The 26,548-nt window shown below is 40.3% G+C and overlaps 1 protein-coding gene across 2 annotated transcripts in view; it reads left to right on the forward strand.

Moving 5' to 3' along the window:
* Positions 1–11,967: 11,967 nt before the first annotated feature.
* The window catches only part of RSBN1 (round spermatid basic protein 1), a 28,544-nt gene continuing 13,963 nt past the window's right edge, over positions 11,968–26,548 (forward strand). For both annotated transcript variants that reach the window (XM_063297410.1, XM_063297411.1), the window contains exon 1: positions 11,968–12,437. In XM_063297410.1, coding sequence (XP_063153480.1) covers positions 11,990–12,437 — 448 coding nt within the window. In that variant the 5' untranslated portion in view covers positions 11,968–11,989. The remainder of the gene's footprint in view (positions 12,438–26,548) is intronic.

The following is a 26,548-nucleotide window of genomic DNA, read 5'->3' on the forward strand; positions in this document are numbered from 1 at the left end:
TAAGGAAGAAATAACATCAGGAACAACACTTTGGGAAGCATGTTATGTGCTGTATGAGTGAACAAGAAGTTGTAATATGAAGAAAAATTCTTGAGAAGGATGACCCATAGAGAGTAGGATGCAACTGTTCTGTAAAGCTCAATCTCACCCTCTTGTGGAGTGCACTGAATACTCTATTAAGGCTGATCTTCTTCTATACAGTCATCCCATTTACATGATTTTAATTTTAATCATGTGATTAAATGTGACATAGTGTCAGGCTCTGCCTGCTACCCAGTAAAACACAGACGCTAGTGTAGGCTTTAGGTTCTGGTTTTATTAGAGTATAGAATGCACGCCTTAGGAAAAGCTGAGAGTGAGTGGAGTGCGCCGGAACGGGATTTAAATAGCCCGCGCTGGTCGGCGCTCCACTCCTCCTTCTCTGAGTGTACCCCGAGCCCCGTTGCCGGTAGGTGAGGGGTCGAGCAGCCCCTCCTGTGCCTCGGGTGTCTCCTTAATTGTTTTTCTCCGGCCGGTGATGGGTCATTGCCGGGCGATCCAGTTTGTAAGCTTTCTGACAGCTCGGGCGTGCCTCGTGGTTGGGTGTTGTCAATTACTTCTCTTGCAACATTGTATCTCTTCCTTCCCTGCCTCCGGCTAGGATCGATACTTTGTTGCCAGCACCTGTTGCTTGCTTTTGTTAGTTGGTTGCCTTATCCCTTAATCCACCCGGTGCTCATTTCTTTGTATTGTTATGTGAGCCGTTGTGATGTTACAAGCATCGCAACGGTGATCATGACACATAGGCTGGAACCACAAGAAGCAGCTCTTATATCTCTGGACATGTTAAAAAAAGTCAATCTGTACAAAGATAGGCCTCCTAAATCTCATCCAAGGTGCCTTGAGCTCACACAATACTATGGGGCTACGTTGGTTTGTCAATTAAGAAGATATTCTTGTGTTGCAATTATACACTGCATTCTGCATGTACAAGACTGAGGACATGGAATGTTTCCTTGTGCAAAAACATTCTTTGTATTGAAAACTAGCATATAGCAGAGAATACTAAGCTATAACCATTCTCGCTATTGAGTTTAATCCAGAGAAAGAGGAAACTTTCTTATTTTCATAGAATTACAGAGTTGGAGAAGCACAGGAATCTAAATTAAAGTATCTTAAGAGATCAGCAATGGGGACCTTGCATTTTCCCAAACAGTTGGGTTTTGTCATGAGTACTGATGGTGAACAGGAGGGGGCCACTATCCAGGGGCAAAAATGCATGCGTAGTTTAGAGACTTTGAGCTGTCATTCAGAGAGACACAGAACAGACCCGCCTTGACTTTTGGGGGTTTATCTGTCTGGGTTTTCCCACGCTTCTTCAGTTTGGTAGGATTTTCTGTCTACTATAGCAATAATAAAGCACTAGAGACTTCTTCCTCGTCTCGGCGTGGTTCTTGCTTAGTCAGGACATCAATCCTACCAACTCTTACTCCCACTGAAAAAGGGAGGAAAGAAAAGAATTTTTTTGCGGGGGGCAATATGTCTTCGGAAAACCAAGAACTATGACAAGCCATACAACAACTGGCAGCAGCCTTGCAGCACCACCAGCAGCAACACATTGCTCAAGCAAGGCAACAAGAGAGTGGGAATTTACATTGCTGATTTCAAGCTGTTAGCAGGGGATCTGGACTGGAATGAGAGTGCTTTGAAAGACCAATTCAAACAAGGGCTGGATGAGGAGATAAAAAACGAATTGGTGCGCCAGGGAACACCAGCTACTATAGAAGATTTATATCAGTTGTCTGTGGTCATAGATGCCAGACTAGAAGATCTTAGACAGCTGCAGCTGGGGAGAGGCAGGGGCTTCAGATTGCTTCCAGGATTTCCACCTCTCTCTGCAGCATCTCTCTACTCAGGACAAGAGGAGCCGATGCAGATTGGGGCGAGCAGGAGGCTTACTTCCGAGGCTGAGAGACAGAGGAGAGAGAGAGCCCTCTGTTTCTACTGTGGAGCCCCGGGGCACATGGTGAGAGCTTGCCCAGCGAGAAACCAAGCGAATTCTGTAAGAGCCCCCAGGGCAAGCAACAGAACCAAGAGCCATCCCCACCTCTACTTCCAACCAGGGAAACTCCGTCGGTCTCCCTCCACAGAGCTCAGCAGGGAGACCATCAATCAATTAAGAAGGGCTCATTCTGAGGATTCCAGGCAATCCTTTTCTACTTACCAGTCATTATGCACGTAAACCCAGAGCATCATGTCAAGTTAGAGGCTCTTGTTGATTCTGGAGCTTCCACCAATTTTATTGATGTACAGACAGTACAAGACCTGAACATCCCAACCATGGAATTGCCACGTCCCATAGAAGTCGAGACCATTGACGGCCAGCCCCTCAAGGCTGGGCTGATTCGAAGATCCACAGAACCTTTACAGCTAACAACGGGAGACCACACTGAGTGGATCCAACTTTATGTTGCTACATCACTTAATGTACCTATAATCCTGGGCACACCTTGGCTGAAGATCCACAACCCATTGTTGGACTGGGCTACGGGAGCAGTCTCCTTCCCAGCTAAGGAATGCTGGCACCACAAGATTCAAGCTGCCCTTCTCTCGCCAGCAACCAACGCAGTCATCGAAGCAGGGGGGGTGCAGTTGCCAGCCAAGTATGCAGATTTCACAGACGTTTTCAGTGAACAAGAGGCCACAGCACTACCCCCCCCCCCATAGGGACTGTGATTGCACTATTGAGTTGATACCAGGAGCCAAGATTCCAGCAAGGAAACAATATCCCATGTCGCCCAAGGAACTAGCCACCTTGAAAGATTATTTGGATACTAATCTCCAAAAGGGTTTCATCCAACCTTCTACTTCCCCAGCATCTGCTCCTACATTCTTCGTACCAAAGAAGCCTGACACGTTGGCACCCTTGAGAGTCATTCATGATTTCAGCTCCCTCAATAAAGTCACGGTCAGAGAAAATTACCCACTTCCCTTAATAGCTGACCTACTGGATCGTTTACAGAAAGCACACATTTTTACTAGGTTGGACCTCAGGAATGCGTACAATCTGATCCAGATGAAAGAGGGGCATGAATATCTGACTGCCTTCGATACCATGTATGGAAAATTTGAATATCTTGTGGTTCCTTTTGGATTAGCTAATGCTGCAACCATATTTTCCTGATTTATGAATCAAATTTTCTCTGATTTACTAGATAAGTATCTGGTCATTTATCTAGATGACTTATTAATATTCTCTGAGGATGCTACAACTCATATAACCCATGTACGTAATGTCTTACAAAGACAGAGAGAACAAGCTGTTTGCCAAGCTAGAGAAGTATGCCTTCAATTTAACAGAATTACATTTCCTGGGCTATAGAATATCAACAGAAGGCATATCCATGGATCCTTCAAAAGTCCAGGCAATTCTCTCTTGGCAACCCCCCCGCAATGTGAAAGACGTACAAAAATTCCTAGGATTCGCCAATTTCTATAGAAGATTCATACATAAATTTAGTGACAGGGCCAAGCCCCTCACACAGCTTTTGAAGAAAGGATCCAAATTCCTTTGGGGGGAGAGGGAGCAAGCAGCCTTCCAAGAATTTAAGCAACTTTTTGCATCCCAGCCACTTTTAAAGCATCCTGATACCACGAAGCAATTCATAATACATTCAGATGCTTCAGATTTTGCTATTGCTGCTGTTTTATTGCAATATACTGACAAAGTACGGAAGATGTTGCTTCCTTGTGCCTTTTTCTCTCGCACTCTCTCGCTGGCAGACTGAGTGGCTTTGGGTATGTAGGCCTTCTGGTGGCAAGGTTTTTCCATCGTTGGTCCTGGATGGGGTGGCACTGCCCCAGATAGACGCAGTGTGCAATCTGGCAGTCCTCATAGACTCACAGCTCCTGCTCGAAGAGCAGGTGGCAGTCATGGCTAGGAGGGCCTTTGCACACCTTTGGGTTGTGTGCCAGTTGCACCAGTTCTTGGACCAAGAAGCTTTGCTCGCAGTCACTCATGCCCTTGTGACCTCCCGTATAGATCACTGCAATGCGCTCTACATGGGGCTGCCCTTGAACAGCATTCGGAAGCTTCAACTGGTACAGAATGCAGCTGCATGGGTAGTAAATGGTGTCGGATATTTGACACATGTAACACCACTACCACGGGAGCTGCATTGGTTCCTGGTGTGCTTCCAGGTGCAATTCAAGGTGCTGGTTGTCACCTTTAAAGCCCTTCATGGGTTGGGACCGGGTTACCTAAGGGACCATCTTCTCCCAGTTGTTTCTATCTGTCCAATTCGGTCTGGTAGGTTGGGTGTCCTATGGGTCCTGTCAGCCAAGAAATGTCGGTTTTCAGGGACTAGAAGGTGTGCCTTTTCAGCCATAGGGCCTGCCCTCTGGAATATCCTCCCTTCAGAGATCAGGATGTCCTCGACCCTGTTGGCCTTCCATAAGGCCATGAAGACCTGGTTATGTACCCGGGCCTGGGGTCCCAAGTGTGTTAAGGGCCCCATTTCTTGGATATATTAACATCCATGCAATATTTATTTGGTGATCATACATATTTATTTTGTACTTTTAATTGGTTTTAACTATTTTAACTGTTTTATGGTTTTTATGATTGTAAGCTGCCCAGAGTCACTTCTTGAGATGGGTGGCTATAGAAAATAAACAAAAAACTTTATTTACATTCCCCAAATTTCCAATCTCAGAAACTCTCTGAAACAAAGGAGAGATCGTTGAGATCATCCACTGCACTTTGGATAGCTTCTGCTCGTGAGTAGGCCACAGAAACTGCTGTTTTGTGGTTGGCTTATGAGTGGAGTGACTGGGAATTGGGATTATATCCTGCTCACACTCACAAGGCAGCCTTTATGGACAATAAGCTTGACCAAACCTTATATCTTAATCACTTTTAAGGATTATTTTTTTAAAAAAAATTGTATATTGGAGAGATTAAGATCCTTCGGACTAGCAAGGTTTTACTGTATTCATCAGGTGAGTTTACATCTCCTTAAAAGACAATGGTATAAATTTGATTTTAACAGCTTTGAAAATATACAACTTTTTGGACTATGCAGAAAAAGGGTGCTTAGTATATGGATTTGGAAAGTTTATAACAGATTAAGGGGCCAGAGGGATTTGGAATTATAGTTCTGAATTAATTTGAAGAAATTTTCTCATGGTAAAATGGCAATTGCTTTGGTTTCTTTATGATAAGGAGAACTTGAAGGCTGGACACTAGAGGGAGCCAGAGGATAAAGAAAACGGAGCAGAAATCCTCGGTGCAAACTTTTGAACATCTCTCAGCCAAGCTACTGGATAGAATGGATCAATTGCTTATCGACAGAGCAGGTTCTAATGAAGTTGTAAAACAAGAACAAGTTGCAATGGATATCTATGAAATTAACTTGAAGGAGGATTTAAATGTAATACAAATAGATCTGATGGATGACTTATTCACTAAAGGAGATGAACAGATATCAAACCAGGAAGCCGATTTGGATAATTTTTTTCTTTTGGATATACAAAAGAGCTCTGCTAATAGCTTACAAACCAACCAAAACCCTTCAAAACATCTTAAGTAACCCCAAAGACCCAGTAGCCCAAGAAGAAAAAACAGGAGTTATCTACAACATACAGTGTAAGAACTGTAGAAGCCACTATGTAGGACAGACAGGCAGAAGACTAGCAGAGCGCACCACGAACACCTACTAGCAGTCAGAAGACATGGTGAAAACTCCTTAATCTCACAACACATGGACAGACTCAACCATACTTTCAACTGGGAAACTGTGAGCATCCTAAACCAAGCCAAATCCCAAAACACTAGGGAATTCCTGGAAGCTTGGCACTCAAAGCAGCCATCAATTGACACATAGAGGTAAACAACATTTACATACCATTCAAAAGAGACAATAGAAAAGCCAAAAGACCAGAAGACCTCCTCGCCAGCAATCAACACCCAGATAGGCAAAAACCAACACCAGGATTAACACCAGATGAAAAATCAAACAGTACATTATATCTTAATCAAGGAACTATTAACTCAGTCAATCAACAAAGAAGCAAACAACAGTCCAATCAAGGAACTCCCAAGGAGAGAACACCACCCCTACCAACAGAAGCAGGGCGAGCCACTGTATATAAACAGAAAGCAAGGCCCTCTCCCTTCTCACAATGAAGATGTTGCCTAGTCTGGCAATGAAACGTCTTCAAGAAAACAACAAGGCTCAGAGAGCACCAAGGACTCCATAGCTCTGCTAAGGTTTGGAAGGCCATTTTTTTAAAAGTGACAAACAAAAGGGTAAACTTTACCTAATGGATATACAAAATAAATGTTAAAAGTTCTGAAGGATTTTTCCCTTGATAAACAGATGACTAGCAAACCATCTCTGGGAGTTATTTTGAAAGGGTTAAAGAATAATTATAAAAACTCAGGGAAGGTTTATAAGGTTGGCTTATTTGACCAGGCTAAAAGATAAAAATAGTTCTATCTGGTTGCCTTTACTATAGAATAGTATAGATATAACTAATACTTATATCTGGACTTTTGCTGACAGAGAATAATTGACAAAAGCATTTGGATTTTGTTTTTTTACCTAAGAGATGAGTTATGGGGAGAAGAGAGATTATGTTTTATTTAGAGATGATGATAAACTACTAAAATTGTTTTTTTACCTCCTGGGATGAAGGGGGAAGTTACTTCTTCCTTTTTCTTTTTGTATTTTTCTGTTTGTATTTTTTGTAGTTTGAATCACCTTTTATTCTTTTCATTTATAATCCTTAATAAAATCATTAAAAAAAGAAAATATGTAATAACTACAATTTGTGAGTGCATTCTTGTATTTCTTTATAATTCTTATCTCTTCAAATATTTTCTTCTAGAAGGGTACTATTTTTTCATAAGTACATCATATAAAAAAATCCTTCTGTTGACAACCCTTCCAACATTTTAAGTAGTTGTGAGAAATGTGAATTATTTTTACTGAAGTTAAGTGCCAGCAATGTACTCTCTTCTACCACAGCTCTTGTATAGAAACTGATGAAAAGCTGCCTTTGGATGAGAACAGTGCCTACCTGAATAATATGTAAATCTCACTGTTGAGGAATTCATCATTCCCTAAATATCATTTAGCCCATACATCTGCAGTAATTTCTGTAATTTTTTAGATACTAAAGTTGTCTTTTAATTTTATGAGAAACTGTTTTAGGCATCTGGCAGCACCTTTCTCAGTTGACAAATTTTATTTAAAGGCATAAGCTTTCGTGAGCTACTGCATGCAGATGCATAGCATGGCTACACTGATGTAGGGTGAGGTGGTGGGGGGAGGCAGGTTGGTTATGCAGATACAGGTTACATGTGAGACAGATTCCACCACCCCATCTCAGTTTAAATTATATCAGTCGAACCACTCTACACATCTGTTTCCTTGCCACCATAGACTATCACGGTATCCTGTTACAATGTTAGATCCCCAGATGTACCTCCATCAGTACTGGAATGACCTAGTTTATCAGCCTGAGTATTGTTGTTTGTCCCTTTATTAAATATGTGTAGCCTCTTGAGAGTGCATTTTCAAGTTCACATGCTCTGGAGCTGGCTGAGAAAGCAACTTTGTTTTGGAAAGATTTAAGGAACCAGAGTAATATCCGCTACAGGCCTGCTTAAAGAAAAGCAAGCAGCAGACTTGAGTTAAAACGCTGACATTAAGACAGGATGAATGCAGAATGTGCACAATAAAGTTAGAGTGTACACCAAATGCACAATTGGATGAAATGCAGCTTTCAGAACATTTGCTGCGAGACATACCTATGCAGAACTCATTGAGGGTGGGGAGACCTTTAACCCTGTAGCGAAGATCACTTTCAAAGCCTGTCCTACCCAACCAGGAAATTGAGGAAAACTATTAGTAATTACAGAGAAGAGGTGCAACCCAGTCAAAAGTGTGTTTACCTTACCACAAAAAGCTAAATCTTTCAGGTTTGGTCAGCCTCTTGTTATATTTCTAATTTCATGGGAATCTATTAGTTCTCATCCAAATACTCAGTTGATATAGCTAAGCCTAAAATAAGTAACATAAAGCAGCCTGGGCACCCATTCCTAGCCTCAATAAAATAGGATTATAATCGTTCGACTACCAAAACAGTCCAAAGTGCTGTTTATTTTAATAACGGGCATACACATTTAAGGCTTCAGCAAAGGATCATTACCTTGTCGTGGTGCTGGAGCTTGAGCACCTCAATGATGCCATGAGCTAAACCGTGAAGGGCCACCCAAGACGGGAAGGTCATGACAGAGAGGTCAGACAAAATGCGATCCCTGGGGAAGGTAATGGCAACCCACCCCAGTATTCTTGCCGTGAAAACTAAATGGATCAGTACAACCAGAGATATGTCGGTATACCATCGGAAGATGAGACCCCCAGGTCGGAAGATGGTCAAAATGCTACTGGGGAGGAACAGAGGATGAGCTCAACTAGCCCCAGACGTGATGACGCAGCTAGCTCAAAGCCGAAAGGACGGCTAGCGGCCGACGGTGCTGGTGGTGAACGACGAATCTGATGTTCTAAGGATCAACACACCATTAGAACCTGGAATGTAAGATCTATGAGCCAGGGCAAATTGGATGTGGTTATTGGTGAGATGTCAAGATTAAAGATAGACATTCTGGGCGTCAGTGAACTGAAATGGACTGGAATGGGCCACTTCACATCAAATGACCACCAGATCTACTACTGTGGACAAGAGGACCACAGAAGAAATGGAGTAGCCTTCATAATTAATAGTCAAGTGGCTAAAGCAGTGCTTGGATACAACCCAAAAAACGACAGAATGATCTCAATTCAAATTCAGGGCAAGCCATCTAACATCACAGTGATCCAAATATACGCCCCAACCACAAATGCTGAAGAGGCTGAAGTAGAGCAGTTCTATGAGGATCTGCAGAACCTCCTGGACAACACGCCTAAAAGAGATGTTATTTTCATCACAGGAGACTGGAATGCTAAGGTGGGCAGTCAAATGACACCTCGAATTACAGGTAAGTATGGCCTGGGAGAACAAAGTGAAGCAGGACATAGGCTGATAGAATTTTGCCAAGACAATTCACTCTGCATAACAAACACTCTCTTCCAACAACCTAAGAGACGGCTTTATACATGGACTTCACCAGATGGACAACACCGAAAGCAGATTGACTACATCCTTTGCAGCCAAAGGTGGCGGACATCTGTACAGTCGGTAAAAACAAGGCCTGGAGCTGACTGTAGTTCCGATCACGAACTTCTTCTTGCACAATTTAGGATCAGACTAAAGAGATTAGGAAAGACCCACAGATCAGCTAGATATGAGCTCACTAATATTCCTAAGGAATATGCAGTGGAGGTGAAGAATAGATTTAAGGGATGGACTTAATAGATAGGGTCCCGGAAGAACTCTGGACAGAAGTTCGCAGCATTGTTCAGGAGGCGGCAACAAATACATCCCAAGAAAGAGAAAACCAAGAAGGCAAAATGGCTGTCTGCTGAGACACTAGAAGTAGCCCAAGAAAGAAGGAAAGCTAAAGGCAACAGGGATAGGGGGAGATATGCCCAATTAAATGCAAAATTCCAGAGGTTAGCCAGAAGAGATAAGGAATTATTTTTAAACAAGCAATGCATGGAAGTGGAAGAAGACAATAGAATAGGAAGGACAAGAGACCTCTTCCAGAAAATTAGAAACATTGGAGGTAAATTCCAGGCAAAAATGGGTATGATCAAAAACAAAGATGGCAAGGACCTAGCAGAAGAAGAAGAGATCAAGAAAAGGTGGCAAGAATATACAGAAGACCTGTATAGGAAGGATAACAATATCGGGGATAGCTTTGACGGTGTGGTCAGTGATCTAGAGCCAGACATCCTGAAGAGTGAGGTTGAATGGGCCTTAAGAAGCATTGCTAATAACAAGGCAGCAGGAGACGACGGCATCCCAGCTGAACTGTTCAAAATCTTGCAAGATGATGCTGTCAAGGTAATGCATGCTATATGCCAGCAAATTTGGAAAACACAAGAATGGCCATCAGACTGGAAAAAATCAACTTATATCCCCATACCAAAAAAGGGAAACTCTAAAGAATGTTCAAACTATCGAACAGTGGCACTCATTTCGCATGCCAGTAAGGTAATGCTCAAGATCCTGCAAGGTAGACTTCAGCAGTTCATGGAGCGAGAATTGCCAGATGTACAAGCTGGGTTTAGAAAAGGCGAGGAACTAGAGACCAAATTGCCAATATCTGCTGGATAATGGAAAAAGCCAGGGAGTTTCAGAAAAACATCTATTTCTGTTTTATTGACTATTCTAAAGCCTTTGACTGTGTGGACCATAACAAATTGTGGCAAGTTCTTAGTGGTATGGGGATACCAAGTCATCTTGTATGCCTCCTGAAGAATCTGTATAATGACCAAGTAGCAACAGTAAGAACAGACCACGGAACAACGGACTGGTTTAAGATTGGGAAAGGAGTATGGCAGGGCTGTATACTCTCACCCTACCTATTCAACTTGTATGCAGAACACATCATGCGACAAGCTGGCCTTGAGGAATCCAAGGCTGGAGTTAAAATCTCTGGAAGAAACATTAACAATCTCAGATATGCAGATGATACCACTTTGATGGCTGAAAGCAAAGAGGAACTGAGGAGCCTTATGATGAAGGTGAAAGAAGAAAGTGCAAAAGCTGGCTTGCAGCTAAACCTCAAAAAAACCAAGATTATGGCAACCAGCTTGATTGATAACTGGCAAATAGAGGGAGAAAATGTAGAAGCAGTGAAAGTCTTTGTATTCCTAGGTGCAAAGATTACTGCAGATGCTGACTGCAGTCAGGAAATCAGAAGACGCTTAATCCTTGGGAGAAGAGCAATGACAAATCTCGATAAAATAGTTAAGAGCAGAGACATCACACTGACAACAAAGGTCCGCATAGTTAAAGCAATGGTGTTCCCTGTAGTAACATATGGCTGCGAGAGCTGGACCATAAGGAAGGCTGAGAGAAGGAAGATCGATGCTTTGGAACTGTGGTGTTGGAGGAAAATTCTGAGAGTGCCTTGGACTGCCAGAAGATCAAACCAGTCCATCCTCCAGGAAATAAAGCCAGACTGCTCACTTGGGGGAATGATATTAAAGGCAAAACTGAAATACTTTGGCCACATAATGAGAAGACAGGACACCCTGGAGAAGATGCTGATGGAAGGCAAAAGGAAGAGGGACCGACCAAGGGCAAGATGGATGGATGATATTCTAGAGGTGACGGACTCGTCCCTGGGAGCTGGGGGTGTTGACGACCGACAGGAAGCTCTGGCGTGGGCTGGTCCATGAAGTCACGAAGAGTCGGAAGCGACTAAACGAATAAACAACAACAACACATTTAAGGATGTTGGCATTTGCAGCAGTCTATACATATAGTATAATAGATGTAAAAAATTCCGTGTTCCGGTGGCTGGTTTTAAGCACATATAAAACACTAATCAATTAGTTCCCACTGAAACGGAAGCCGCGATTCTCATCCCATATACTAACGGCGATAACATGCACTCTGCATGTACTCAGAGATCCCATCCTTCATAACGATTATAATTCCCAGGATCTAACCTCGGCATAGAAAAGAGGATATAAAGCTGAACCTTAAGGAGCCCATACTTCTATTAAAACATCGCTTATCGCCCGCCCACTCATGCACCATTGCAACTTACCTCCCCTTTTCCACCCCCGACAAAGAAGCCTAAGGGCCACGTGATTTGGCCGCGCTGCGTGACTCTCTGCACGCTCTTCTTCGTTGAAAACTACAGCAAGCTGGAACGAAAACTCCTTTTCCCAGCAACCTTTGCGTAAACAAGCATGCGCTCAGTCAACGAAAACTACAAATCCCGACGTGCAATATTGGACCACAATTCCCAGAGGGTGTCAGGCGACGCCTGCGCAGCCTTTACAGGCGCTCGGGCCATTTAAATGTGTGTGAGGGAGACAGCGAAATGGCTGCGCAGGTCGCTGCAGTACGCTCCGTGTCCCGGGGCGCGGAAGAGACGCCTTCGCTGCCACTCGGTGACCGGCCTGGTCGACCGAGGGGAGGGGGGAGGAAGCGGAAAGGTCCACTTGGGGATGTCGGGAGCTGCAAGAGGGCTAAGTTGGGTCAGCCCCCGCTTGCAGTGAGGCCTGCTCAGGCAGAGCCGCTGCCACCGGCCTCCGTTCCCGGCCTCTCAGCGGCTTCTGCCGTGCCTTCCGCCCCCGCTGGGCTTTTCACTTTCTCCCCGCTTAGTCTGCCCCCGCAGGCCCTGCACTGCGAGCGGCGACACCACCACCGGCATCGGCACCGTCCGGACAGTGGCGACTCAGAGCCCGCCCGCTCCTCTGGGGAGAAGCCCCACAAGGGTAGGCGGGGAAGCTCTGGTGAGGGGGCTCTTGGGCGGCCCAGCAAGCGAGGTGAGTGGAGCTGGGGGGACTGGGACGGTTTGGACTCGGAGCCCTGGATTGCCCCCGTGATGTTGTATCTCCCTTGGGCGGGCGCGCCGCTTCCGCTCCCAAACGTCTGTTGTCAGTGACCTGCTCCTGTCTTCGGCACGTCCGCGAGCCTCATTTCAAGAGGTCGTGCGAAGCTTCTCTGACCTATCCTGGCGTTAAGGAAATCGTGATGAATTGGTGAACCCAAAAACGAAAAATCCAAAGGACTTGGTAGTGGTAGAAAGGCAGAGGTTTTTTTGTACGAAAAAGACTTGCCAAGGGAAGCCCTGGAGCGTGTTACACCTGTTGGAGAGCTTTCCTTAGTTTGTCACTTTGCTTAATGAGGTTGTTGTAAACTCACGATCTGCGCCAGGATCTTTTTTTATGCATTACTTTCTTGTTGCTTTCTCAGGAAAGAAATGAATGTTTGTGTCTCTATAGAGAGAGGGAGATACACACAAATCTTCTCTGGGCATACAGATAAGATATTCAGTTGCCAATTTTGTGGAGGGATGAAGGGTGATCTAAAGTTCACTTAGGTAGTCTCTTAATTGTTTCTAATTAAGATTTATCTTGATTTAAGTTAATAGTAGTGAGATTGTTATCTGTCATGGCAACCTGTTCCTTAAAATAGAAGAATGTGTATTGTGCCAGAATTAATTGCCCCAAACTCATGTTTGTAAATCAGACAAATTCAGTTATTGTGTATGTTGCAGGGGGAAAATAATTAAATGGCTGTTTGTTTGGGGGATGAATACTGCAACATGATTAATATGAATTTAAATATACTTGCTGAAAACCTTGAGGTTAGAGTTTTTGAGCCAGTAAATGGTTGCTCTGCTTTTGTTCTTTTAATGTAGTTACTGATGTGATTTTAAATTATTAAGTTACGTAGGTGTGCTGTGCTGCAAACTAATTGGAAGAATAAACATAGCACTGCTGTCTATAGGTTTCTGAGTTATTTTAAAAAGACAAACTTTTAAATGCTTAAAAGCACAAATGCTTTCTAACTCTTAAAACAATTGATTTTTAAAAAAAAGTTAGATGAGAGAAAGCATAGTAGATCCTGTCAGTCTAAACTTTACTACTAAGGGGGAGGCAGAATGAAGTAATGATGTTTATGTGACAGGTTCCTCAGTTTTGTAAAGTTACCATCTCTGCCGTAAACTAATTAAATAAACAATATAAGCCACTCATATAGGTGAACAGCTTACCATATGATAGGATATCTCACAATCTGGTTGCTTAACATAATTCTTTCATTTAGTGTTAATAATGTTCTTTACATAACTGGGAATTGTTTCAGGGGAGGACTTAATTATTTGTAGATGTTACTTATTTGGAGTTGTTCATTTACAGCTTAATATAGTAAATTCCTGTTTTTAAGTAAAAGCAATATACAGGGATATTGTAGATATGGCTCCAGAATTTGAATGTGCCTGTATAATACAGGCCTACAAACAATAATATATTGATGACTTCAGAAGCAAAGATACAAAAATGGATTAGATAAATGAACACAGTATATTCTGTACTGTAATGTTGAAAAACCATTAGATAGCTGAAGTGTATTAAATCTGAAATGGTTAATCACTTCTGGTGTAATATGGTAGCAGCTGAACATAAATGCATACTGAAGTGAGAATGGGGAGCAACTACTGAAGTTTCACCAAGTTACCATCCTGAGTTTTTCTAAATGCAAATGTATTGGATTATTAGATACTGGCAACTTAAAGCAAAATGTTTTAGGAAGTACTACAGTTATTACAATTAATGTCTTCTAAGTTAAGATGTCTTGAATGTTAAAATCTGTACACTGCAAGGTTCATCAACATCCATTCTGTGCTAGCCTGTGCAAACTCTATGTGATTATAACCCATAGTACATGATGTACTGTATGTGTATAAAAAGTTCAATGATTGCTAAAAAATAGCAGTTTAATTACTAACTAAACAGACAAATTCAGGTGATCATATATAGAAATCAATCATCTAGCTCTTTTGTTTGCATTATAAATAGAAGACCATTCAAACCAGGAAATCTCTAAAGTTTATTTAGTCTCACACACACGTGTATGTGTGTATATATATATATATATATACACAACAAAACAGCATTTTAAACCATGTAAATTCTTGGTTTGTTTAAAGCTGTACTTTTCCTTGAATGAAATAGGTATCAGTAATTAATTAGAATTTCCTAGATATGAACTTCAGCTGTAGGCAACTTTCATGTTGATTTCCTAATAGGAGAAAAGTAGTCCAGGCTTATTCCAAGTAGTGTTTTAAAAGAAGAAGAAACTACCCAAGCAACGAAGAACACGTAGCATAGAAAAAAAAATGCTGAAGTATTTGCTCAAACTAATGCTCAAAATGAGATTAAAAAATCCCAATGTCCTTTTTAAAGGTGCTGACCTCAGTTTCAGTAAGATGTTTATTCTTTGTCTCCCAGAGCTCTAAACCTACTGGGGACCATTGTCATGCGGTTTCCTTGTGAGGAGCAACTGTATGGAGCACTTGTGGGCAATGTCAAGTCCTCTTTTTGTCTGGAGAGGAATTATGAAGAGCTGGTCTACTCACTGGCTCTTGATTTTGCCATGGTTTTAGAGCTCTGGGAGATGAGGGAATAACCGTCCTTTTGCTCAAACAGCAGCTGGTGCCTTCAGAAGGACATTGGTTTGCATACTTCCTTTTCTGATCACTTTTGGAAATTGCTTGTTAACTGCTTCTTAGCTATTAGGAACCTTTGGATTGACAGGTTTTACAGCACTGGGTGAGTTGCCTTCAATCCTTAGCTAAAGAAGTTTTAAATACAAGTTTAAGGACTTAAAAAAAATCTTTTGGAATAAACAGCAAATGGGTGATTAGAACTTTGATTTTGTAAAATTACAAATGGACTAAGGGCCCAGATGGACTTGAAATAAGATTTTGAAATTAATTATATGAATCTTTCCCATGGGAAAATGCTTTTGTTTTGAATTCTCAAAACAAAAATGATAGGATGAGACTTTGAAGGCTGGACACTAGAGGGAACCAGAAGGAACTAAATATTACAATTAAAGGAGAAGAACACTTAAATTTGACTTATTAATAGAGAATGGAGCAAAATATTTTAACATTGGATATATTGAAGGATATTTATTCAATTTATGTTGCTCATCTCAAACCAGTGACTCTTATTTCTGAACATGGACTCAGAAGTTAGTTTTAAGAATATCTGCCTCTATTGATAGACTGTGTTTCAAAGATGTTATGGAAGAAGAACAAGTTTTACCTGACAAGAGCAAGACTGATTTAAAAATGACAGGCTACAAGAATGATACGGAAAAAGATGCTACATTGGACATACAAAAGAAACCAACTGATGTCTTAATAATTAAAAGGGATATACAAATAACAAATGAAGAGAGTGACCTGGATGACTTTCCTATATTGGATTTACAAGAGACTTGTTAAAGCTTGGGAGAATTTTGTTTATCAGGACTGGACAACAAGGCTTTAAGGACTTGTTTATAGATAAGAGATGGGATATGGGAAGAAAAGACCATTTATTGTATGTTGAAAGAAGGTGATAAGTTACTAAAGTTGTTTATACTTGTGATGAAGGGGGAAGTCATTTTTTATATATTTTCTTTACTGTATTTTTTCTTTCTATTCTCTTTTATGCACTTTCTATTTTTCTTTTACATTTTTGTATTAGTTTTTTATCTTTTTAATTGTAACTTTTAATAAAATTACTATAAAAAGAGATTAAAAACTGTGTTAAAGAAAAAGATGAAGCATCCCTACTTTTTCTTTCTCAATGAACTTCTTTCTGCTGGAGTTCAAATTATATTGGAAAAAAATGGAGTTTTGCCCCTCCGCTGTTCTATGTTCTGCTCTCTGTAAAGAAGTGGAATGAACAGTCACATCAATTTGCATTTTCTGCATGAGGCTGGTGAGCAATTTTTTCTAAAGACATACAGTGACTGAGTGTGCCATCTTGTTTAATATGAAGCAGTTTATAAATCATGCTTAATCATGTGTGAATCCAGCTTATTCAATAAAATATGATTTATATAAGGTATATACAACGGACATATGTGCTGCTGAATTCAGATTTATTGCTGTCCCAAGTTTAGGCTTCTGAGCATTTGTGAGGGGGGATACTGATAGAGGCCACTTCTATTGAAACACTGGCTATTGCTTATGAGGATGATTCTTAGCTAATCATCTTAATCTCTCTGTCATGGTTTCTGCTAGAGAGTTATATTTGGTAGATACTTTTGCTGTTTTCACAAATACAATTTACCTGAAATAGTGAATACTTTAATGTTCATAAAACTTTAAATTGAGGCTAATGGAACATATTTTACTTTACAGCAGTAAAATATTTAAGGAAAAGATGGTTATAGGGAAGGAATACTCTGAAATCAAGTAAATGAAGAAATGTTATATCAGCATGTTTTTTTGTTTTTTGTTTAATTCCATAGACTTTTAATCTGTATTCAGAAACATAGTGGTAAGGGAATTTGGTGGAGGAGAATAATGCTGACCACACAGTTTCATAGACTAAGAACCAAGGTGAGTTGAGCAACTGTGAGGAAGTCAGGTTCTGAAGGAGAAGATAATCAAATTACTGAAAATAGGTTGCATAAAGATATGAACCAAGAAGGGGAGAGGGTGCTTTCCAATTGATTACATGGTATTAGATGAGTAACTATTCGCCTGTTGGAGTGGGTTTATGTTTGGTGCAGTGAACTCCATGCCATTTCTTTGAAACTAAGGTAGCTGAGGTAGAGATACTTAGAAAACCAGAGAGAGATTTTCAGCTCTTCAAGGTAGGAAATGTCAGGAAACAGACTCCACAAATCTGACTAGAACTATGCTTTATTGATATAGGTTATAGTAACAGAATCTTGAAAGCTGATTGAGTTTTCCCCTCCCTATACTATAAAGCATTAGACAGAAGTCAATTTGAGCTTCTTTCTCACATTTTTGCTGTTTCCCTGGCTTACTATGGTTTTATTTATGTAACCATCGTTGTCTTTTCCTAGTTTCCCCAAGGTCATTTCTGTGGATCTCTACAGATACAGATGTATATAGAACTAGCTTTGTGTTACTCCTAGAAAGATAGTTCCTTTACTGTGGGGGAGAATGAGGGTCTGGGAAAGGCTGTCATTTTGAGAATAAGACAGATGTTTTTATAGGAGGGACCTAATCCTTGAATCCACATGCTCCTTCAGGGAATGGACAGATTTTGGTTGTGGGTTACTCAGTCATTGAAACATAAAGAGAAGAGTTTGAGATTGGCATTAATTTATTTTTATTTATTAAATTTGTATGGCTGCCCATCTCACAAAAAAGATATTCTGGGTGGTGTACAACACTTAATTAAGAAACCAATAAATATATAAAAACATTCATTTTTAAAAACTATAAAAAAGCACAACAACAAGAGGATGATGTTAGCCGCAGTAAGGGAGCCATCGCAAGATCTCCCCCATCCTCTGTGACCCCGAGGCCTGAAGGCATAGCCAGAGTGTGGGACCTGTGGAATTTTGGTCCATCTGTATATGTAGATCACATGGAGACCAGCCTGCCTGATCTGGGGGTGTGGACATTGCATGCTGTCTACATAGGGTTTGGATAGTGCTGAGGAAGAGGCAGTAGTAGTGGTCTAGTTTGGTACTAACAACATAAGAAAATATAATCAGCCAGCCCTGAAAGTCAAATTGAGATTACTAGGTAGCAGATTATAGTCCAGGATGGCCAAGATAGTGTTTTCAGAAGTGCTCTCTGTTTCACATACATGCCGATCAGTGCAGGCAGAGGGGTTTAGATTTGTTAGGAATTTGAAAAATACCATGTTGTATATCTGTGTCAGTGCTAGAAGTACTTCATTGCAAGTAAGAATATAGATACAATGATGTGGTGGAATGGCCAAACCCATATGGTGGAAGGTTGGAGGTCTCAAACCTTCTCCCAGAAACCCTCTGGGTCTTTGCACCTGGTTCCACCTCCTGCTTTGATTAGTGGTTTCATAGTTCCTGCTGCCACTACCTATCTTCCAGAGTGTGCCTCACTTGGTGTCTACCTCTTAAACCTAGTGTGAGAGAGAAGGCTTTTACCATCTGTGCTGTTTTCTGGTGATTAAAAAGTAAAAAATATTAATGCAACTTTCTGGATATGCACCTCAAAGGGATGTGACTAGAGATTTCAGCCCTTTATCCCTTTCTTGGGAGATAGACCAATCTCACTGGAGATAAACAAAAACAAACTTATTTGAAAGAAAAGAAACCATAATTATTTTAATTTTAAATATTAAAATGCAAACATTTCCTGTTAAAGGAATAAATACTATGGAGAGGAAGGAAGATGACCTTGACAGAAATATGCAAGAATCATTACCTAGGCAAGGGTTGGAACATATTCTAAGTCCAGAGCAACAAGATAACACCTAGAAGTAGCTCAAGCAGCAATGAGATAACACTTGGAAGTGGCTCATGAATTACCTCTAATTCACTGGAGTATAAGGAGGAGGAGGAGGAACAGCACAATCAGATTTGCATAATTCTGTTACTATAGGCAATTTCAATAAAAGTAGTTTTAGTTTTTCTGTGGGGTTCATGTCCTGGTGTGGTTTACCTAGTGGGACTGACAAATACAGAGTTGTTTTGATCAAGTCCAACAATTAAAAAATCCACAAGACAGTATAAAAGAAAATGCAAAAGTGATGTTCTGGGCAGACCACAAACTGGCATCAGTCTGCTACCAATGTGAAAAAAATAATAGAGATTGGGGCACAGTAATACAGAAATATTACAACTTCGTGAATACAAAGTGATCTACCTTGTATAGAAAAATAAAATACTGGAAACTTGCATAGCAGAATAAAACAAAGATTAAACTTAACACAACATTCCTAGCTAAACATCTTAGCCTATTTTTCTGGAGATAGGTTTCCTGAACAGATATTCCCTTTGTCTCAATTATTCCTGGACTTCCTGCTCCCAGGGGATTTCAGTATTCTGAGACTGCTGTTGAATTAGAAAGAACCCCAGTCCTTTTGCCAGCTTTGGCACCTGGTTTCTTCTTCCATTTGAGGTCTTTGCATTCTCTTTTCATTTTCAAAAAGCCTTAAACCTTAAGAGGGAGAGATTGAAGTAACTCTTTTGTCTATGTGACAAATAGTGTCTCTCCCTCTTGAAGGTGTTGATTGCATGTCTTCACCCATCTAGCACTTACATTGGCTGGTTGGGAATGCCTGCTTGTAGCTTGTCATTCATAGCGAAAGGGTTTAAAAGTAGCCTAATGGAATGGAGTGAATCAATGGAATATGATAATGTCTGGATACAAACTTTATATACGGATCCTGGATACATTCTTTATATCAAAGAGGATACAAACTAGCAAACATTGGAAGAAAGTACCTTTCAGAGAATAAAGGTGGCAGATGTTGCCTACAAATGTAAATTTGAGGTAAGGATCTGCTCACCTGATCTAATTTATTAAGCCTAGCTTTAATCTTAAATGGTGGCCATGATCTTGTCACAAGGACCACATATAATGCTCAGACTTTATTTAAAAAAAAAATTGAAACTGAATTTGAATGTATTCCATAAGGTAAAGGGTCAACCAAGACAAGGAGCAGGGAAGCAAGTCACTTTAATTGTAAGAGAGCTGTAAAAGTGAAGAAAGCTTTCTTTAGGAAATGAAAACTCTGTCCTAATGAAGATAACAAAACACAAACTGTGTCAAAGATGAAAAAAGCATTTAAGGAGAACATGGCAGCAAAAAAAAAGCTTTAGAGGAAACATTAAGAACTTCTTTAAATATATTCAAATATTTGAATCTGAGCAAATTGAAAAACCTAAAACTAGGAAAACTGAAAACTGAAAAATTGAAACGATCTAAAAAAGCATTATGACATTAGAACCAAAACCATAGCTGAAGTTCAAGAAAAACGGAAACTGAGGATTGTGGCGTTACTGGGAAAAATCAAGTGGCATGATGCTCATAAATCAATGCAAACAATTTACAATTTAGAACAAATCATAAGCTCTACAGGAATAATGGCTCAAAGCACCATCAACGTAAAAAAAAAGAAACTGGACAATGAAAAAAATTGCATTTCTAGAGAAGATAGGGGAACAATGTACAGTTGTAATCGAAATTATTCAACCCCCATTACAAATCAGGTTGATTGTCAAAATGTACAGACCTTCAGCTGTTTGCAATGAACAAATCAAATAAAAGCAATTGAAGTAGCTCAACACAACAAATGTTTCAAGTGGTGTCCCCAAATTCAACTGAAAATGCAACTTTCAGTTTAGAATGCAATTCTAAATTTTGTTGTAAACCGCCAAGAGTCCCCCTTTGTGGGAGATGGGCAGTGACAGAAATTTGAAATATAAATAAACAAACAAACAAACTTGTCATGACTTCTCCTGCTGCAAACGAGATGCATAGCCAGACACCAGCTTCTGGCAGCGTTCCTGAGGAATCTTAGCCCATTCCTCATGAGCAAGGGCTTCCAGTTCAGTAATATTCTTGGATTTGTGTGCTTCAACTGCCTTCTTCAAATCCCACCAGAGATTTTCTATGGGGTTCAAGTCAGGTGACTGTGATGACACTGTAGAATCTTCCAGGACTTCTTCTGCATCCAAACCTTAGTGGAATTTGAAGTATGCTTGGGATCATTGTCCTGTTGGAAGGTCCAATGATGCCCAAGCTTCAGCTTCCTTACAGACGGCATGACGTTGTCTCCTAGGACTTCCTGATCCTTCAATGAATCCATCTTGCCATCCACGCGCTGCAGGTTTCCAGTGCCAGAGGATGCAAAGCAGCCCAAGAGCTTCACTGAGCCACCACCATGCTAAACTGTAGGCAGAGTGTTCTTTTCAGCGTATGCTTCATTCTTTTTCCTTCAGACATACTGCTGATCCATCAAGCCGAAAAGTTCCAGTTGTGTTTCATCACTCCACAGAACAGAATCCCAAAACTTGTGTGGCTTATTTATATGATTTTGAGCATATTGGAGCCACCTTGTCTTGTGCTTTTGTGTCAGTAGTGGTGTACGTCTTGGAGTTCTGGCATGGAAACCTTCTGTGTTTAGTACATGCCTTACTGCTCTCACTGAAACCTTAATGCCTGTTGCCACCAAGTCTTGCTCCAGGTCTTTTGCAGTCACTAGAGGGTTTCTCTCCACCTGCCTTCTCAGAAATCTGGTTGCAGCCATTGACAGCTTCCTTTATCTGCCCCGTCCAGGTAGTGTAACCACTGTTCCTTTAACTTTGAACTTGCAAACTATGCTTCCAACGGTGTCTCTAGGAACATTCAGTGCCTTCGCTATCTTTTTGTATCCTGTTCCTTGTTTGTGAAGGGCGATGATCTCTTCTCTTACCTTTTTGGACCATTCTTTTGACTTAGCCATACTGTACTTCTAACATGCAGTCAGACGTGACACTCAACAAACCCCTAGCCAGTTCAGGTATTTCATATGTTCCAGTTCAAGTACACCTGGTGCAACTAATTAAACCCTTGATTAGTTGCATCAGGTGTGCTTGAGACAACACCTGTTTTGCATACTGTATGTGTGTTGTGACGGATTCTATTCAGGGAGTTGAATAATTTTGAGACTGGAGAAGTCATTACAGGTTGCATTTTCAGTTGACTTTGGGGACACCACTTGAAGCATTCATTGTGTTGAGCTATTTCAGTTGCTTTTGTTTGATTTGTTCATTGCAAACAGATGCAAGTCTGTACATTTTGACAATCAACCTGATTTGCAATGGGGGTTGAATAATTTTGATTACAACTGTAGTTAAACTACAAAATTGGATTTAAATGGGAAAATGGTATGGAAACTTTAACTGAAATGGGATTAATGGTTCAGAAGCAGTCAGAGAAAATCAAACACTGGAATACATATAGTATTTGTGAGTTGCATGAATTTTAGCTTCAATATCTAACCAGTTAGCTGCTCAGTTAGCTAACATGCACAGTTAGCTGATCAGTTTTATCTTGCACCAAAGAATGGAACAAATGTAGACTGGATGACAACTGAAAGAAGCTTTTTAATAATTAAAAGAAGCCATACCTGAAAACTGCAGATCAATAACTTGTTTGCCTAACACATTCAGAATTCTTACTGGAATAACAGTGAATTCAGTGTATGTTTATTTAAAGGAAATTTCTCTCTACCCGGTTGAACAAAAAGAACACTGCAAAACTTCACAAGGAACCAAAATTTTGTTCTATATTAATAAAACAATCCTAAATAATTCAAAATGAAAGAAGTGAGTTTATGTATGGCTTGGATTGATTACAAGAAATCATTTGATTTCCTTTCACATAACTGGATTGTGAAAAGTATGCAAATATTTTGTATCAATCAAAATTCAAGATTTTGTACAAACGAAGTATGGAAGACAAAGTTAATGGTGAATGGTGATCAATTAAGTGGAGTCAAAATAAAAAGGGGGATGTTTCAAGGTGATTCATTATTGTCCTGTCTCAGACCAGACATGTGCACGCCTTGAGTAGTTGCAAGTAGCTTTATCCACAATTCAGTAAATATAGGCAGTGGCAGACAGGGTGTGTGCGTAAATGCACGCACAGAGCAGCAAAGTTCCAAATGCCTAGAAAACTTGCCTACAATGAGTTCCAAATGGCTAATGAGTTCCTAAGCTGGGGGCAGAAGCATAGTGAGATCATAGTCCAGAAGTGCAATAGTTCAAAAATGAGTCATTCATCAGTCCAGGTTCCAAGGAAGAGAGTTTTCACAAGGAACAGGTTCATGAGGCAAATGCACAGAGTTCTGGCTAATAGAGCAGTAGCTCTCAATGGAGAACAGCTGGACAGCTGTGGCTCTTAAAAGGACCATGCACCAAGTACAGGCAATCAAGGGCAAGAATTGTCATGCAAGAAGTCTTGCAGAACTCCTCTGTTCTGTTCTGCTCTGCGCTCAACCCTGCATGCTTTAGGGCTGAGAGGAGATCCTGAATCTAACCCTTAATCTGCTGCTGCCTCTAGCCGATTCAAATATTCTTCAGCCATGTCAAGCTCAAGTGCCTGATTGTTAGGCTTCCTGAGGCTGGTATTCAATGCATCCTGAGTAGCTTTCTGCCTCTCTGCCTCTTCTACGTCTAAGCTGGCCATTACAGTTATCATATTTATTCAACTTAGTGATGGTCCTATTGACAAGGATCTAAATAAGGCAAATCATGGCTGCCAGTTTTCAAACAAGGTCGAAAAGTCTCCCATCTTTTTTACATGATAATGCAATAAAAAATGTTCAGATATTTAGTGGTGATATAATAATATAATTTGCACTTGTTAAATGTGTAATAATTGAAATAAAGAGAAAATCACTAACTCACAAGAAAGTATTCCAGGCTGGAAAAGATTACAAAATTATTTTCAAAGAGTTTGGACTTCACCAGCTCACTGTCAGGCACACTGTATACAAATGGAGGCAGTTCAGCACCATTGTTATCCTCCTCAGGAGTAGTCAACCAACCAAGATCACACCAAGAACAAGGCATGTAATACTCTGCGAGGTCTCAGTAAGCCCAGGGTAACGTCTAAGGAACTAAAGGCCTGTCTTGCATTGGCTAATGTTAGTGTTCATGAGACCATCATCAGGAGAACACTGAACAACAATGGTGTGCATGGCAGGGTTGCAAAGAGAAAACCACTACTCTCTAAAAAGAACATTGCTGCCTGTCTACAGTTTGCAAAAGACCACATGGATAAGCCAGAAGGCTTTTGGAAGAATGTTCTGTGGACAGATGAGACCAAAATAGAACTTCTAAGCTTGAACGAAAAGCATTATGTTTAGTGAAAGGCAAATACTGCATTCCAGCACAGAAATCTTATCCCATCTGTGAAACGTATCGGCAGTATCATGGTTTGGGCCTGCTTTGCTGCCTCTTGACCAGGATGGCTTGCCATCATTGATGGAACTATGAATTCTGAGTTGTAGCAGACTTTACTGGAAAATGTCAGGGTATCTTTCTGTGAACTGAAACTTGAGAAAATGGGTCATGCAGCAAGACAGTGACCCAAAACACACAAGTTGTACGACCAAAGAATGGTTAAAGCAGAAGAAAGTATTTTGGAATGGTCAAGTCAAAATCCTGACCTTAATCTTATAGAAGTGTTGTGAAAGGACCTGAAGCATGCAGTTCATGTGAGGAAACCCACCAACATCCCTGAGTTGGCTGTTGTATAAGAAGGAATGGGCTAAAATTCCTCCAAGCTGATGTGCAGGACTGATCAACAGTGATTGGAAATGTTGCAGTTATTGCTGCCCAACAAGGGTGCACCAGTTACTGAAAGTGAAGGTTCACATACTTTTGCCACATGGAAATATGTAGCTTTGGATCATTTTCCTCAGTAAATAAATGAATAAGTATAATATTTTTTACTTATTTGTTTAACTGGGTTCTCTTTATCTAGTTTTAGGACTTGTGAGCAGAACAGATCACATTTTAAGTCATATTTATGCAGAAATATTGAAAATTTGAAAGGGTTCACAAGCTTTTAAACACCATTGTGTGTCTGAAAAACTTTTGATTGATAGATAAATAGATAAACAGTTCGTGTGATAGCAGGTGTGAGTATGGTAAATGTACAATAACCTTTAATTGTTAACTAAACTGTTCTGGATTTTTAAAACAAGGTGAAAATAATACTAAACTGATAAGTTTTGTACATTCTATAGAAATACAGAATTACTTAATATCTATCCTCTTAAGTCTTCTTTATTATATTAGCTTGCTGAAACTTTTATTTCTTAGCCACAGTAACTACTTCTAGTATTAGAATAATGTTTTGTGTGAAGTAGCATGCTGGATTTGCTTCTTGAATAAGCACAGTAGCTGGATTTGAACATCATATTAAGTTAAAAGCAACAAACCACTTTAGTATGGTTGTGAAACGATAGCCTAATTAAGCAGATAAACAAGGAACTATGTTTCAATATTCTTTTGTTTTATATAATTAACTGTCAATTGTGTGTCCCTATTTTGCACAGTTATGTTTAATAGAAGTGTCATACCTGATTGTGTATAACCTAAAACTGGGGTTAAATTACTGTTGCTGCTTAAACAGAACTAGTTTTGGAATTCAGGATGATGACATTCTTGCAGTTTCCGTGCAAACAAATTGGTTTCCCTTAGCATAATTCAGAAGGTATAAAACAAGCACTCTCTTTTAATAACTGTAAATTGTAAAACAACTGCAACTGCAAACAAATAGTAACCAGGAAAATAATGTGTTGACCATATGTTGCTGATTCCTTGCCTAAAGTACTGCAAGCCTCAATGGCCTAAAGTACTGCAAGCCTCAATCTTTTCTTTGTAAATCGCCTGGGTACAATTTTTTGCTTTAAAACTTTTCTGTTAATTGTGTGGATATTCATTAATTTTAGCCTTTGAGACTGCTGTATGTGGAATTTAACTAAAGGCCATAAGCAATTTTAGTAATACTTTTTAATTGCTAGAGATCCTTTACTAAATAGTGCTTTCATTACAAAAGTATGTCTTCCTTTTTACTTAGTGTTTTTGAAACTTGTCATTTCAATTTACTGAAGTTTGTTCTCAGCAGTTAAGTTAGGCACCTTACTTGAGTTGTGTTTGATATATTCATAAACTTATTTTTACTTTATATGCTCCAACAAATGGACAGTAGTCCTTAAAAATAACTAATTTTTGCTGTGTATAGTAAGGGAAGGTTGGAGACTGTTCAAAAGTTATCTAACACTGTCAAGTTGCCCTTCTTGAGAAAGGGGTGTATCACCATTTTCAAGGCAGGCAGCCCCACTCCCTTCCATAAAGAGGCAATAATCACCGCTTGGACCCAATCACATGCCACCTTCTTGGAGGCATTAACCAAGAGGGTCATGGGTCCAGAACACAGGTGGCCAAACATAGCAGTGAGGACCCTATCCACTTCCTTGGGATCAACCAGTTCAAACTCTTCCCAGATAGCCAAGCTCTGGTGTGCCTTAATTACTTCCAAAGACCTGCTCAGCCAGAGTCCAATTCCAAGCGAAGCTGAGCAACTTGTCTGACAGATGCCGTGAATATTCCTCATAGTGACCCCACA

This window comes from Candoia aspera, chromosome 3, assembly GCF_035149785.1.
Source record: "Candoia aspera isolate rCanAsp1 chromosome 3, rCanAsp1.hap2, whole genome shotgun sequence".
NCBI classification, from domain to species: Eukaryota; Metazoa; Chordata; class Lepidosauria; order Squamata; family Boidae; genus Candoia; species Candoia aspera.